The sequence below is a fragment of the Manis pentadactyla genome, chromosome 10, assembly GCF_030020395.1.
Source record: "Manis pentadactyla isolate mManPen7 chromosome 10, mManPen7.hap1, whole genome shotgun sequence".
Classification (NCBI taxonomy): Eukaryota; Metazoa; Chordata; class Mammalia; order Pholidota; family Manidae; genus Manis; species Manis pentadactyla.
This window is the reverse complement of record NC_080028.1, coordinates 20,139,546-20,153,307: the sequence shown is the minus strand read 5'-3', so window position 1 is coordinate 20,153,307 and position 13,762 is coordinate 20,139,546. Positions and strand designations below refer to the sequence as shown.

Below are 13,762 nucleotides of genomic sequence, written 5' to 3'. Positions count from 1 at the left end.
CCCCAAAGATGTCCACATTCTAATTCCCAGAACTTGTACTTATGTTTCCTTACATGGCAAAAGGGACTTTGCAGATGTGATTAAATTAAGGATCTTGAGATGGGGAGATTATTTTGGATGATCTGGGCAGGCCCAAGGAGGCAGAAGGGTCAGAGTTGGAAAGGAGATGTGGCGGCAGAGGTAAGGGTCATAGTGTTGCAGCCACACGCCAACAAATGCAGGCTGACGTCAGAGGCTGGGAAAGGCCAGGACAAGGTTTCCCTAAGAGCATCCAGAAGGAATGCAGCTCTGCTGATACCCTGACTTTAACTCTGTAGGACCCATTTCAGACTTCTGACCTCCAGTACTGTACGATAATAAATCTGTGTTGTTTTAAGCCACTAACTTGTGGTAATTTGTTACAGCAGCAATCAGAAACTAATACAGTAGCCAAACTGATGATCACATTCTGTTGCAGCTGAATAGCTGTCCACACCAGGCCCTGACTATGTCTTTCTACCTCTGACTTTGCTCACTCCCTTGCTCTTTACTGTTCTGCTCACTTCACCCCTCACCTGGGTCCTCTTCACACATCCTTCCACAGCGGCTTGTCTTTCCTCTTGTGAAGACTTCAGTCTCCAGTGATTCCTTCTTCTTGTCCATACACTTGGTCGGCAACTCTTCATCTACTTCCTTATTACAGCCCTTACAGGAAAGTGCTTCAGGCAGAGGAAATAGCATGTGCAATGGCCCTGAGGCATTCATGAATGTGGCGTGTTACAGGGCAGAAGGAAGGAGGGTCAGAATGATTGGAACTTAGTGAATGGGGTCAGGAATGACAGGAGATGGGATCAGAAAGCTTGGCTGGGATCAGAATATGGGAGGCCCTGTAGACATACAAAGAGCTTGGATTTATTTGAAGTGCATCGGGAAGCAAATAGAGGGTTTAAAGCAGAGAAAGGGACATGATCTGATTTGTGGTTTCAAATCTGAGGAATAAAGCATAGAACACAAAATAAAAGAAAGGGGACCAGCAAAGAGGCTATTTCAGCCATTCTCTTAAGGGAAGATGGTGGCTGGAACTAAAGTGGCATGCTAGTGAAGGTGAAGAGAGGTGGATGGATTTCTAAGTTCTCTGAGCTTAACTTTCTTCTTTAAATTCTGAGTAATAACATTTACCTCAGATGACTGTCATGAAGGTTAAATGAGACAATGTATAAATGCACTTAGCATGGGTGCACCCTATAGAAGGTTCTCAACATCTGTTAGTACCTTTTTTCCCTTCTGCATTTAAGACGCTTTCCAAAGGAAGCATTCAATAAATATTTGTTATTCAATCATATTTCTCATGGTCAAAAATTTGCAACTTCTAAGCATGGAACTTGAAAGAAAATATTGGATTTAAATTCCACTTGTACAACCTCTTTTAAAGATAGATAGATGCCTTGAAGACTGAACATATTTTATAGGAATGTGTTGTTTATATTTAATTTTGCCCCAGTGACCTCTGCTATTGTTTCTCCATAATTGGTAGTGTTTGTGTAGGTTGGTGGTGGTGAGAACTGGTGAGAATTCTCAAAGATTTTTAAGTGCTAGCAAAGTGTCTTTTGAGATTAAATCTTTTTTTTTTCTGCAGAAACTAGAATGCATACATACTGTCCCCAGTCTTGCTTCCATCTTAAAAAAAATTCCTTCACATGCCTTCCATGTCATTTTATTTGGCATAGCAGGACCAGTATATAGAAAGTTAAAAAGAAAAAAACATGATTGTTCTATTTTGTTTATATAAAAACATATTAGCGTAGAGATAAACACATAAAGATAGTTTTGTGCCACTGCTTGAATAAGGCAGATTGATTTGGATGTAATGAAACATTTGCACAATCTGGAGAATTTTAGCTGGTTTCATGTTTCCTAAGAAGAAATACAGAGGACATTTCTCATTTGAGATCACACATTTCTTAGAGTCTGTCACCTCCTTCTTTTCTTTCCATACTTGCTGCTAGAACCATTTAAGGCAAATTTAAGGAAACCATTTAAGCAATTAAGACATGGATCTGTGCTCTAGTTCATTCTCTATAAGGTCACATTGCCAAAACCTTCAAAGACAGATGTCAAAGCCTTGTACCTCCCTCTGTAGTGCATGTAAAGTATAACTGACTTCAAACATTTTAGTCTGGCTGTTTCTTGTGTGAACTTCAGATTGTTTTAATATGAAATGAAATTTTTTCTCAGGCCTTTAAGTTCTAGTTCTGTTTCTCTTGTTAACTCTGAACAGGTTCACTTTCAAGGACTTCTTAATTACCCTTGAAGTTCAAGTTTTGTCCTTATGCTCCTAAAACACAGAGTCCTATCTCTAGCATTTTCCACTGAGGCGAGGAACCACTTAGATGCAGAAATGCTTTTTTTTCCTTTGGCCATCTACTACCTGTTTGACAAAGATCTTTTTTTTTTCTTACACATGAACCCATGTATCGTTTGTAACTTATTTTTCACACAATGTCTTCATTCTAATTCTTTGGGGGGAATTCACTTTTTGGTACAACCTTTGTTGAGGACCTTAAGGTAACAGTTTTAGCCAGATGCCTTGTTATTTAAGACAGGCCACTTCTGAGATACATATAGTGAGCAAATAAAACACTATCAATTTTACCCTATATATAATTTAAAATGTTGAAACAAAATTAAATAACAATGGTACAAAGCCCATAGTTTAAAAAGCATCACTGTTCCTGTAATTTCATCTGATCCTCTTTAGATGAGCACTAAACAATTACTGGTTCTTGCCCTGTCCCTGTGACAGCTTTTTGAGCAAATAAACTCAGAAAGGTAAGCAATTTATGAAGCAATCTACAAAAAAGTGTTATAGCTTGTGTTTCAACTATCTTGATTCTGGGTTCCATTTTCTTTCCTTTGCATTAGTCTAGTAAACATTATTTATTGGATGCCTAATACATGCTAGCCAGGCCCTGTGCTAAACACATGGTACCTTCCTGGATAACATCACAGTCTGTGGGGGAGGCAGAAACACTCATGAGGAATTACAAGGCAATGTTGAAAAGTTCTGTAAAATGAGTAAGATGATGAAAGAGATGACAGCTTCACTGTGGGGGAGAGGAAGGGTTGTTCGGGAAGCTTCCTATAGGTAGTAGTATTTGAACTGGACTCTAAAGGATAGTTAGATTTCTACAGAAAAAGAGAAATAAGTGGAGGAAGAAGAATATCCCAGATGAAGGAACAGCCTGTGAAAATATGTTATGGGCATGAAACAGTATTGCGATTAGGAAATGGCTAACAGATCTGTGTGACTACAACACAGGGCTCTGTGTGGGTTAGGGCAGTGAGCAGAGGGGTGAAGGCTGGCAGTTGACCCTGGAACGCAGTGTGGGGACTTGTTATATAATACTACACAATAATGTGGAAGCCTTGGCCAAAGTTTCAAGCAAAGGGGCAACATTTCATATGTGTAGTTTAGAAAGATAGTGATCTGGACAGTTGATCAGAGGAAGAAGAGATGAGAAGGTCAACAAAGGAGCTATTGACATTGCCTGGTAGGAGGTAAGGGGGCCCAGGACTAAGACAGTGGCAGAGGAGGAGAAAGCACAGGTCAGATTTGACAGATACTTTGGAGGCCAGCCTCACAAGATGCTGAGGAAGAGCAGAAGTGTCCGAGGTGATCCTGAGGTTCCTATGCTGGACTTTGGGTTGCCATTTGCTTAGCTGTGGCCATGAGCCACATGGCCATGTGGGACTGTGCTTGATACCTTATACACCCCACTGCCTTTCATCTTCCAGTGTCCCATAGAGTTGTATTATTAGCCCTATTTTGGGGGATGAGGAATCTAAGAGGTGAAGTGACTTGTCCAGGGTCACACAATTAGTGATTTTTGAGGTGGAATCTGAACCAAGGCCTATCTGACTCTTAAGTCTGGTTTCTAAACACGGGTGGATGGACTGATTTAGAGGGGAAGGGAGAGCATGGGGGTTTGGTGGTTAGCTTTGATTGTTTAGAAATAAAAAAAAAATAAAGAACAGAGATTTGATTTGGGCATGTTGTCTTTGAAGTAACTATAGGACAATTGGGTGGAGATGTCTGGAATCAGCAGATGGTCGTCCAGTCTACCAGGGCACTTCATATACTGGGAAATGGCACTTAAAGCATCCTGTCTGCTGCTGGCTGAACTTTGTGTGTGTGTATGTGTGTGGAAGAGGAACAACTTCATATAATTTACTCATCCTTTTTTATTGTACTGGGCTCACTCATTCTGAACAAAAGGAGCAGAAAGTACTTCCGTCCTGCTGTATTTCTTTGCAAATATCTCATGGCTTTTATAAAGATGCCTGAGAGCTTGGGGAAGTTCTGAAAGGGAAGAATGTTGCCTTATGCTTGTAAGTGGTGAGGTGTTGCTTTCTGTTTCAGATGTTCCCTGCAGCTTTCTGGTCACACTACTGGCAACAAAGATTAGAGTTGTTCTTTTATTTTTCTGTGCAAGGCCATAATTTATATAAGCAAAGGGGAATCATTAATAATATATAAAAAAGTTTTAATATATAGCAATACCAGGGGCAACTATTCATAAAGGAACTGGTAATAAACATCCCTCATCCCAGGGGCATCATGGAACCTACTGGGATTGTTCAGGATTCAAGGTACACCAGGATCATGTTAGAAGGCCCACAGAAGCTCTAGGTAAGGTTAGCATGGTCAGGTAGTCATGAAACACCCAGGTAGCATTGTAGTTACATGGGGTAAGCCATGTGCCAGAATGTGTGTACTGAAAGTTTAGGTGCATGGAAATATTAATTGATTATTTGATAAGTGATCAGTTCGGGCTGACTGACACATAAGTGACATTGTTTTCCTGCTGTTCCATTTGCAGGTTTTGGCATGGAGGCAACTTTACTTCTGGTGGTTGGCTTTTCCCATACCAAAGGGGTGGCCATCTCCTTTCTGGTGCTTGCTGTCGGATTTAGTGGCTTTGCTATTTCAGGTAGTGTCCTTTGGCATTCCAGGTCTTTTCTACAGATCCAGCCAGTCTTGGGAGGAAGGAGAAAAAAATGGATATTGTATCACCTTCCTTTAGTAGCTACGCCATTCCTAAGGAGAAGGGCCGTTGGCTAGAGGATTTCATCATGAGGGCATGACTTCATAAGACCACTGAGGACTGGGCTTAGGAGCCCAGGCAAGCTAGAACTGTCCCTACTTTCTCCATCTTAGAAAAAGACACGAAGCCACCAGCCACCCCCGTGAGGCACAGGCAGAAACCCAACTTGTGGCCTGGGGGAGTGGCACTTTCATACTTCAGGACCAGGTCCCCCTACCAGCCAGAGGGCTCTTGTGACCTCACCTGCTGCTGGAGGACTGCTGATATTAGCTCAAAAGTCAAATGATGTAGTTATTTTGACGTACAGTCATAGAATCTGAAGGTCTTAGACTGGAAAGCTTCTGTAGATTTTTGTCTACTCCATGGTTTTCATTTCCAGAGGAGGAAATGCAGGTCCAGAGAGGGCAAGTGACTTTCTGAACAGGTTAGAGCTGGTAATAAGAATAACAATGAAAATGGTGAGAGCTGATGTTGATCAAGCACAGACTCTGCCGGGACTGGGACCGTTCAAAGACCTTTATGCATATGAACCCCTGTGATTCTCAGGGCTACCCTAGGTGGCATCAGCCTCCCCATGCTACAGGAGCCCAAACCAGTCTATCGTGAGTAAGAGATTAGAGTGCTATCACCTTGGGTCTTACAGACCCTCAGAACCTCTCTATGCAAAGCTGGTAAAATGTAGTTGTTTTCCTACCTTTAAAACATAGTGTAATACTGAAGATTACCACTTACAGAACACTTTACTTATATTCTTCTATCTCACAACACTGTGAAGCATGTAGTAATACCACTATTTTACTCATGAGGAAACTTCAACTCAGAAAAATTGAGTATGCTGCTGTTGTCACACAGCTGGTGGCAAACAAAGGGAGAAGTGAAGTTCATTTCCTCCTGGCTCCAAGCCTGTGCCCTTCCCTCTCGTCCAGGCTGCCTAAAAGATCAAACACAGTTGGTAATGTCCCAGAACAGACAAATACGGAACCTCTGGTAGTTCTCTAAACCACCCTACAGGCTTCTTCTTATCACTATAAACAGAGCTGTTGAATCATTACTTTAGGAAAAAAATGTCTGCTTTGAAAGTAGCTTGCAGCGAAGACCTTGGGTTTGGAGGTGCACAGACCTGGTTTTGAGGCCTCTCTTTACCACTTACTGTTTATAAAAGAAGAAAATTGTAACCACATAGGATTCTTGGGAGATGGCAATAAACTAAGATCATTCATGCAGCCACTCACACTTCACATGAGCCAGGTGCTGTTTTCGGGATGCGGATGTTGTAGTGAAAAATAAAATCAAAGATTCTGTCTTCATAAATTTTACGTTCTGCTGGCACTGAAGTACTTGAAAACCCTCAGCCCACTGCCAGATGCACAACAAAATCAGTAAGTATTCACTATTGTTGTTCTATTACCATTCACTCTAGCCATGGGCTTCTTAAACTTAAATGTGCATACAAATCACCCTAGGATCTTGCAAAATGTAGATTCTGATTCTACAGAGATTCTGCATTTCTGTTGAACTCACCATGAGTGCTGATGCTGTTCCTCCCTGGCTCACCCTTAGAGTAGCAATAGAGCAATCATGACTTGTTTCCAGTAGGATGTTAAGGAACATCTTGAGACCTCTGTGATGCAAAAGAGATTCCTATCCAGTCCCCAGAGATACTGAAATGTTCAGGTTCATATTGTCCCTTGATTGCCAATGAAGCCATGATCAGGAGAGACACTGACTATACCAAATCACAGCACCTGCCTCTTTTTTAGCACTTGACTCCTTTCCAGCTACTCTTTGACTTGATCTCATTTAATCCCATAGCAACCCTATGAGAAAAAAAATTGCTATGTCCATTTTACCAGTGAGGACACTGAGGCTTAGAGAGGTGACTTAACTTGCCCAAGTAAATTAAGTGGCTGACATTGGAATAACGGTTTGTCTGACCCAACAGTGGCATGATGGGAGCGACTGTGGCCATGGGGTGATGATTCTTCAGGATCTGCTATCTGTCAACTTTATAAGTAGTTGATGGGGATGCCAGGGAAGACTGGCACAATTTAGGAACTGATTATATACAAGAGAGCCAAGGCAGGTGAGATTAGAAAGACACAAGGAATGGGTGATGCCTGCTTTGAGAAATGTCCTAGGTACAGAAGACAGATTCTTCCAGCTGTGTGCATTTTTTTTTTGTATCTGCTCCAAAAAAATCTATCAATATCTCAGTTTCTCAATGATGTTTCCTCCTAAATACCAGAATTGTACAGCTAGAAACCTAAATGGCTTTTCTCATGTTATCTTTAGCTCAGCACAGATGTCTAGGCTTCTGTATCAAAATATAATACTCAACCATCATAGTAATTGCTTCTTATCCCTGTTTTTTTTCTAATAAAGTGTTTATCCCATTCAAATCAAATTTAAGATTAATTAGTCCTATAGTTGTTTTATATTCTGAGTGTCTGCCACTTTGATCTGAAAGAGAAGTATGTTTATTATAAAAAAGATTTTCTCAAAGTTCTCCCTGAATGGAGGTAGGGAAAAAAACAACCAGTCAACATACCAGATTAGAAATTAAAAATTAAATCCTATTTTCATGTTCTTTGTACAAAATAGAGAATTACAGAGCAAGGCAAAGGAAAACAAAAACCGAACAAAACCTACAACCCCCGGCGGTAATCTCAGTAGTTCAAATTGGTAATTGATTGAACAGTTATTTGCCAAGTGCCTACTAGGTGCCAGCCAGACACTTTGCCAGTTCAGGGAAGATAGTGGTAAACAAAACAGATGGTGAACCACCTGCAAGGAACATAAGAGAGTCTCCACCTCTATGTAACATGTAATCAGCATACATTATTTAACTTAGTTCTTGAAACAATTTTATAAGAATGATTGTCCCAGTTTACAGATGAACAGATGAGGCTCAGAAAGTTGAAATCCTCTATCCAGATTGGCATCTCAGATAGGCAGCGAGAGGTGCACCTGTCTCTCTGTAAAATGCCCTGGGCAGTGTCGGTGGGCTTGGTTCCCAGTGCCTGAAGCCTCCTTTTTCATAGCCTTGCTCTTCCTCTGCCTTCCCTCCCTCCTCGCTCTCCAATCCATTCACTCTTTCCTGATAAGTGGATTAATAGTGAGGTGCTTAGGACTGATTATTTACCACTCCAGCAGTGTTATATTTTGGTGGAAGACCTCAAAGAGAGGGAGGTGATGCTCAGCTGCAGTGGCAGCGGGCGTAGTCCTGGGGGTGGAGGAGGTGGTACTCAGTAGAGCTTAGCTATTTCCAAGGGCTCTTGCATATGCCTTTCCCCAGAGTCCCATCTCACAGCATCTTTATGAGTTAGTAGTAACATTATCCCCATGTGAGAGATGAGGAAACAGAGGCCAAAAAATTACTTGTTTAAGTGGTGAAATAAGATTGGTAACAAGACTTACAGACTGCAAATCAACTATGTAAGTGAAAGTGTTTGTAAATTACAAAGGGCTCTGTCAATGTTTGTACAAATATTTATTATCAAAAAATACCCTTTGCATCATGCCACTAAGGTGGGCTTCACCAGTGGTGGGCTTTTGGGAGTGAGTTGAAGGCTAGGAGGAAGGATATTATGAATCAGGGTTTGGTTCTAATCATACTGGATGTGATTGTGATTCTTAACTCTGAATAAATGTGGTCCAGGCTTTCCAGTATTGCCCCAAACAGCATTATTTTGGAATTCTGAATCCACAAGGTACAGGTGCCAAACTTCTCCTCATGGAGAACCATAGTAGTCACTGCTAACGAATCACAGCACGTTTTTCTGCTCTGTGCAGACACAGCCTGACAGTCCCCAATCTTCTCCTCACAGTAAAGGTCCCATAGTCATATGGCAGAGGAAACCAAATAGGTGGATGAGAGCTGGGAGTAGCCAAGTATTTTCCTAAATGTATTTGAAATGCTGTTCTTGACTCTGATTTTGAGGTTTTGGCTTCACTGTAGGTTTTAATGTCAACCACCTGGACATTGCCCCCCGCTATGCCAGCATTCTCATGGGGATCTCAAATGGAGTGGGAACCCTCTCGGGGATGGTCTGTCCCCTCATTGTTGGCGCAATGACCAAGCACAAGGTACTGGTCTCCTCGGGGCTGTGGGTTACAGTATCAGCAGACTGACGAACTGCAAAACCCTGAGATCTCAAGGCCCTACCCCAGAATGTAAATGTGTATGTCCTTGGCCTTGGCTGAGTTATTTGATTTCTTTTTTCTTTTCTTTCTTCTGTTTTTAAATTGTCTATTGCTGGCAATAGGGCAGACTGATGTTGGTGCCACGTTCCCTCAACCGAGAAATAAAATGAATTAGTCAATCCAACAAAGTATATTGTGTAGGGGGCGGGGGTGAACACCATAAAGATGGTTTAAAGACACAAAGAAGAAACTGAGTCATTCAACTCAGGATAAATTACCCAAGACTGTTTTATAATTCTAAGTAATTATGCTTTATAGCCCATTTCTATCTATTGCTAAGCATGTTCCAGTGTAAAAATATTAGTGCTGCTATAGTTCCTAATTATGAAGAAATAACGCGACATTGATGACCCTTCCTGAGGACCTAGAAGGGTGTGGAACTTGGTCATGACCGAGCCTTTCTGTAGGTGGACTAGGGTGGGTGGTAGAGGAGGACCCCATATGCACCCAGAGCTCAACCGCAGGCAGCTTCTTAACCCTGTCATTGAAAAGGTCTCAGGATGCTGTTTCCTGCAAATAAGAATTTTTTTTATTCTATAGGGTTTTTACCCAGCTATTTTTTTTTTTTACTTGCCTATTACAAATTTGATTTCAGAATCCCAGCTCTTTCGGGAAGAAAGTGTGGGGTGACTTTTCTTACTTTTTCTAGAAAAGGAAGGTGGATTCATGTTTTCCCCTTCTGTTAATGAGCTGTTAGGATTGGTAACATGACTATAATCCCAGACACTTACTTTCCCTAACTTTAAATACAGAACTCCTTTTAAAAAAAAATTACTGTATTTTACACAGAAAACCTGGTTAGAAATACACAATTGATGGTAAAGAGTGAGCATTTTTATGGCTCAAATGTGGGTGTGTATGCAACAACAATCAAGAAGGAGACCTATGATATTTAAAATGATGGGTTCCTAAAACAATTTAATTTGACCTACTGTGTGAGTGGAAGCCCTATTTGTATATTTAGAAGAGCTGTGAATGGGTGCTGCATGTATTTTTACATGTTTATTTTTCTAAATTAAAAAACACATTCCTTATAGTCTCTAATTTTTATATTCATCATAGTATTAACTTCATTTTTTAAACACTCAAATTCTGTTTGGATCCTGGGCGTGCTTCTGACATGTCTTCTCAAGAAGTGCAGCATTACCTTTGGGCGGGCAGGTGCTTTTGTCCTGGTGGAAGCCCCCAGAACATCCTGTTAATCCTGTATTTGGTTAAAACATTCATTGATACTGTGTTTCTTTGTTTAGACCCGTGAGGAATGGCAAAATGTGTTCCTCATAGCTGCCCTGGTGCACTACAGTGGCGTGATCTTCTATGGGGTCTTTGCTTCAGGGGAGAAACAGGAGTGGGCTGACCCTGAGAATCTCTCTGCGGAGAAGTGTGGAATCATCGACCAGGATGAATTAGCTGAGGAGGCAGAACTCAGCCATGAGAGTTTTGCAAGTCCCAAAAAGAAGACGTCATATGGCGCCACCACCCAGAATTGTGAAGTCCTCAAGAAGGAATGGAGAGGAGAGAGAAGAGTGGCCCTCGAGGAGGAAGAGCTGACGTCCTACCAGCATGAAGTGGGACCCTTCGCAGACACATCCTAGTGGTTGAGGCGCACTTCCATACCCTCCTCATCTTAGAACCGGAAAGTATCCTTACCTGCTGCCTTCCCATAGCCCAGCTCGCCAGAGGGTCGAAGATGTGAATGCTAGAGGTAGGAGGGGGAGGAGAGGAGATTTAATTAGCAATAGAAAAGAGGAAAATATTATCTTTTAATGAAATGGTTGTGGAGCTTGCTCTCAGTTGGCACCAGGGGCATACAAAGAATACATGTTTTGATTAGCAGTTGACTTCTCTCAAAGAACTGAACTTACACAGATAGGAATGACTAGAAGGATAAGGGAGACAATACCACACTGTTCAAAGAAAAATAAAAGGAAATGGGGATATTTGGCTTGGAGGAGAGAAAACAATAGCTGTCTCCACATTGTCTGAGGGTAGCCAGGCAGAAGAGGGTTTCCTGTTACAAAGGCTGCTGCTCACGGAGGCACTGTATTGTGCCAGGTGCTTTATGAACATTCTTGTTTGATTTCCACATCCCTATGACATACATGATCTCCATTTTACAACTAAGGAAGCTAAGGCAACAAGATACTGATTTGCCCAATGTCATCCTGCCAGGGCCAGTGCTAAAGTTAGTGGAGTTCAAAATAGGAGGCTATTTTGGGGAAGAAGTGTTCACCTCAGGGCAGAGAAGACATTTTAAATAATGAAAATTGAAAATGCGCTGGGTGGTCTTGTGGCTAATCCCCTATTTTGGCTGTCATGGGAGTTGGGAAACACCTGGGCTGATATGGCAGAAAGCATTAAAACATTGTATATATAAGGGGCTGGATTCAAAGACCCTTAGGGTCCTATTTTTATGCTTGAAAAGTCAAATGAGTCTGTGAATTCATAGTTTTTTTTTTAAGTAATAAGGGTTGCAGACTATGTGAGAGATTCAAACAGGTTAAAAGAAAAAAAAAAAGAAGAAAAAGCTAAACAAGATACCCAGATTTCCAGGAATCTGATGATAAAGGTGGCTTAGCTGTTAAAATTCAGAAGAAGTAAAGAAAGGCTTAGCTATTAAAATTCAACCCTTCATAATATCAAGAATATGATTAAATAATATCTCAAACTATGTGCAAATCTTTAAAACATTTAGTAATTTAAGCCACCAGTTCGTGTGTTTAATTAGGTAAAATTCTCTTGAAAGAGTCTTCTGTTTATAAAAGTACATGTCTTCAGCCATTTGTGCTGCTGATATTGGGAAGTTTTATTAAGTTATATGAAATCATGATTGAAGTATTCCTAGACTGTATTTGGAATGATATTCAGGGAAACCACAATAATATAGCAGTAGTTATATAGAGAAGTTACTAGAATGAAAACATCTGTGACAACTAGACCCATAGTGTTGAAAAATTCATCTTTGCATAGGGCAATAACATGGCTACTCTCTAGATATATTTTAAAATGTAATGATATTTTAAAATTTAATGTTGGCATGTAAAGGGTTGTTTGAAAATAAAATTATTTTCCTGTTCATTGTTTGTGGAATTTTTATTTCTACTGTTAGAAGAAAAATGTAATATTGCAGAAAGAATATAGATTTACTTGTAGTTTATTATCATAAAGTCTTCTTTTCTGATTTCTTCCATGTATATTTCTGGTCCCTAATTGTACCAGCAGAGCTATGGTATATTTTATAAAAAGAATAATTTTGAGGAAAAACCCAACTGCCTGATGCTCCACTAAATAATATTCTTCTTGTCATTGGCATATAATTTATGTTATCATATATCTTTAAATCTCTTTAATGAGTAAATCTACATAAGTCTCTTACAACAGTTCCTGGCATGTGGAAAGTGCTCAAACATTAGCTATCATTATCATTATCTTTAAAGCTTTTGGAAGCTTTTCAGTTGAAAGAAAAGCATGCTATGTCACTTTCATCCATTAGCCATAGAATTTATTATAAAAGTCATGCTGTTTTCTAAGTTTAAAAAAAAATGAGATATTTATGGTAGCTGTTTTATTTTTTCTTCTGTTAATACAATCAATTAACTATTTAAAAAAATAAAACCTCACTATAATCCCTAAAATAATGTATATTGTAACGAAAAGTTGTATCTTCCATCATTTAAAGCCAATGCCATATGTAGGTGTTTCACATTTTCACAAATTTTTTTGGATGCCTGTAACTTGCCTTTATAGTATTAGGAGAAAAGATGGAGCCCTGGATCATGGGTGTTTAAAACTAGGAAACACATTATTTTGTTGTGATGGTTTTTGTGAAGATTACATTGAACAAATCGCATTTAAACAACAGGCAGAGGCACTTTGTAAGTCATCATACATTTTGTTGCAAGTATCCATTTGCAGATCAACCCCTGGAAACGAATCATGATTTCTAGCAGGAAGGGGAGGAGGCTTAAGAGTGCTAGATTCTTGAGACGAGAAAGGTTTGGCTGGTCCTTTTTAAAGAATGAAAGTTTTGGAGACTCCTGAATATGACGAGAAAAATAACAATTACTCACAAAATTATGGCACATTTGTTATCCCTGCCTGATGTTAAATTCAACAAGTAAAAATTGGAACCTACTATTTCTACTTGACGCAGCCTCATCCTGACCCCAGCAAACCTGCTCCTTCTGTTTCTAATCTCAGCTAATCCATCGTCCTTTTCCTGGAGCTAGAAATCTTGGAGTCATCTTTGACTTTTAAAAAAAGGAGCCTTTCTTTCTGCCCAGCCAAGTCCATTTAATTTTATTTTCAATCTGTGGCTCAATATCCTACATCAGTTTTAGTAAATTTTCAGCCATGACCTCTTATGATACTGCTTCTGCTCCATGTCTCTGTGCTCTTTCCAGGAGCCTAGTTAAATGGTTGCTGGACTGTATACAGGACTCTGACCATCTCTTTTGTGTTTTCCAGCCTTTGCC

General features: G+C 40.2%; 1 protein-coding gene across 1 annotated transcript in view; it reads left to right on the top strand.

Annotated features, from left to right (window-relative positions):
* Positions 1 to 12,354, top strand: part of SLC17A8 (solute carrier family 17 member 8) — a 61,691-nt gene extending 49,337 nt beyond the window's left edge. Inside the window, exons 10-12 of the mRNA XM_036891504.2 lie at positions 4,860 to 4,970; positions 9,043 to 9,170; positions 10,538 to 12,354. Of these exons, the coding sequence (XP_036747399.1) occupies positions 4,860 to 4,970; positions 9,043 to 9,170; positions 10,538 to 10,882 (584 nt within the window). The 3' untranslated portion in view covers positions 10,883 to 12,354. The remainder of the gene's footprint in view (positions 1 to 4,859; positions 4,971 to 9,042; positions 9,171 to 10,537) is intronic.
* The last annotated feature ends 1,408 nt before the right edge of the window (positions 12,355 to 13,762 follow it).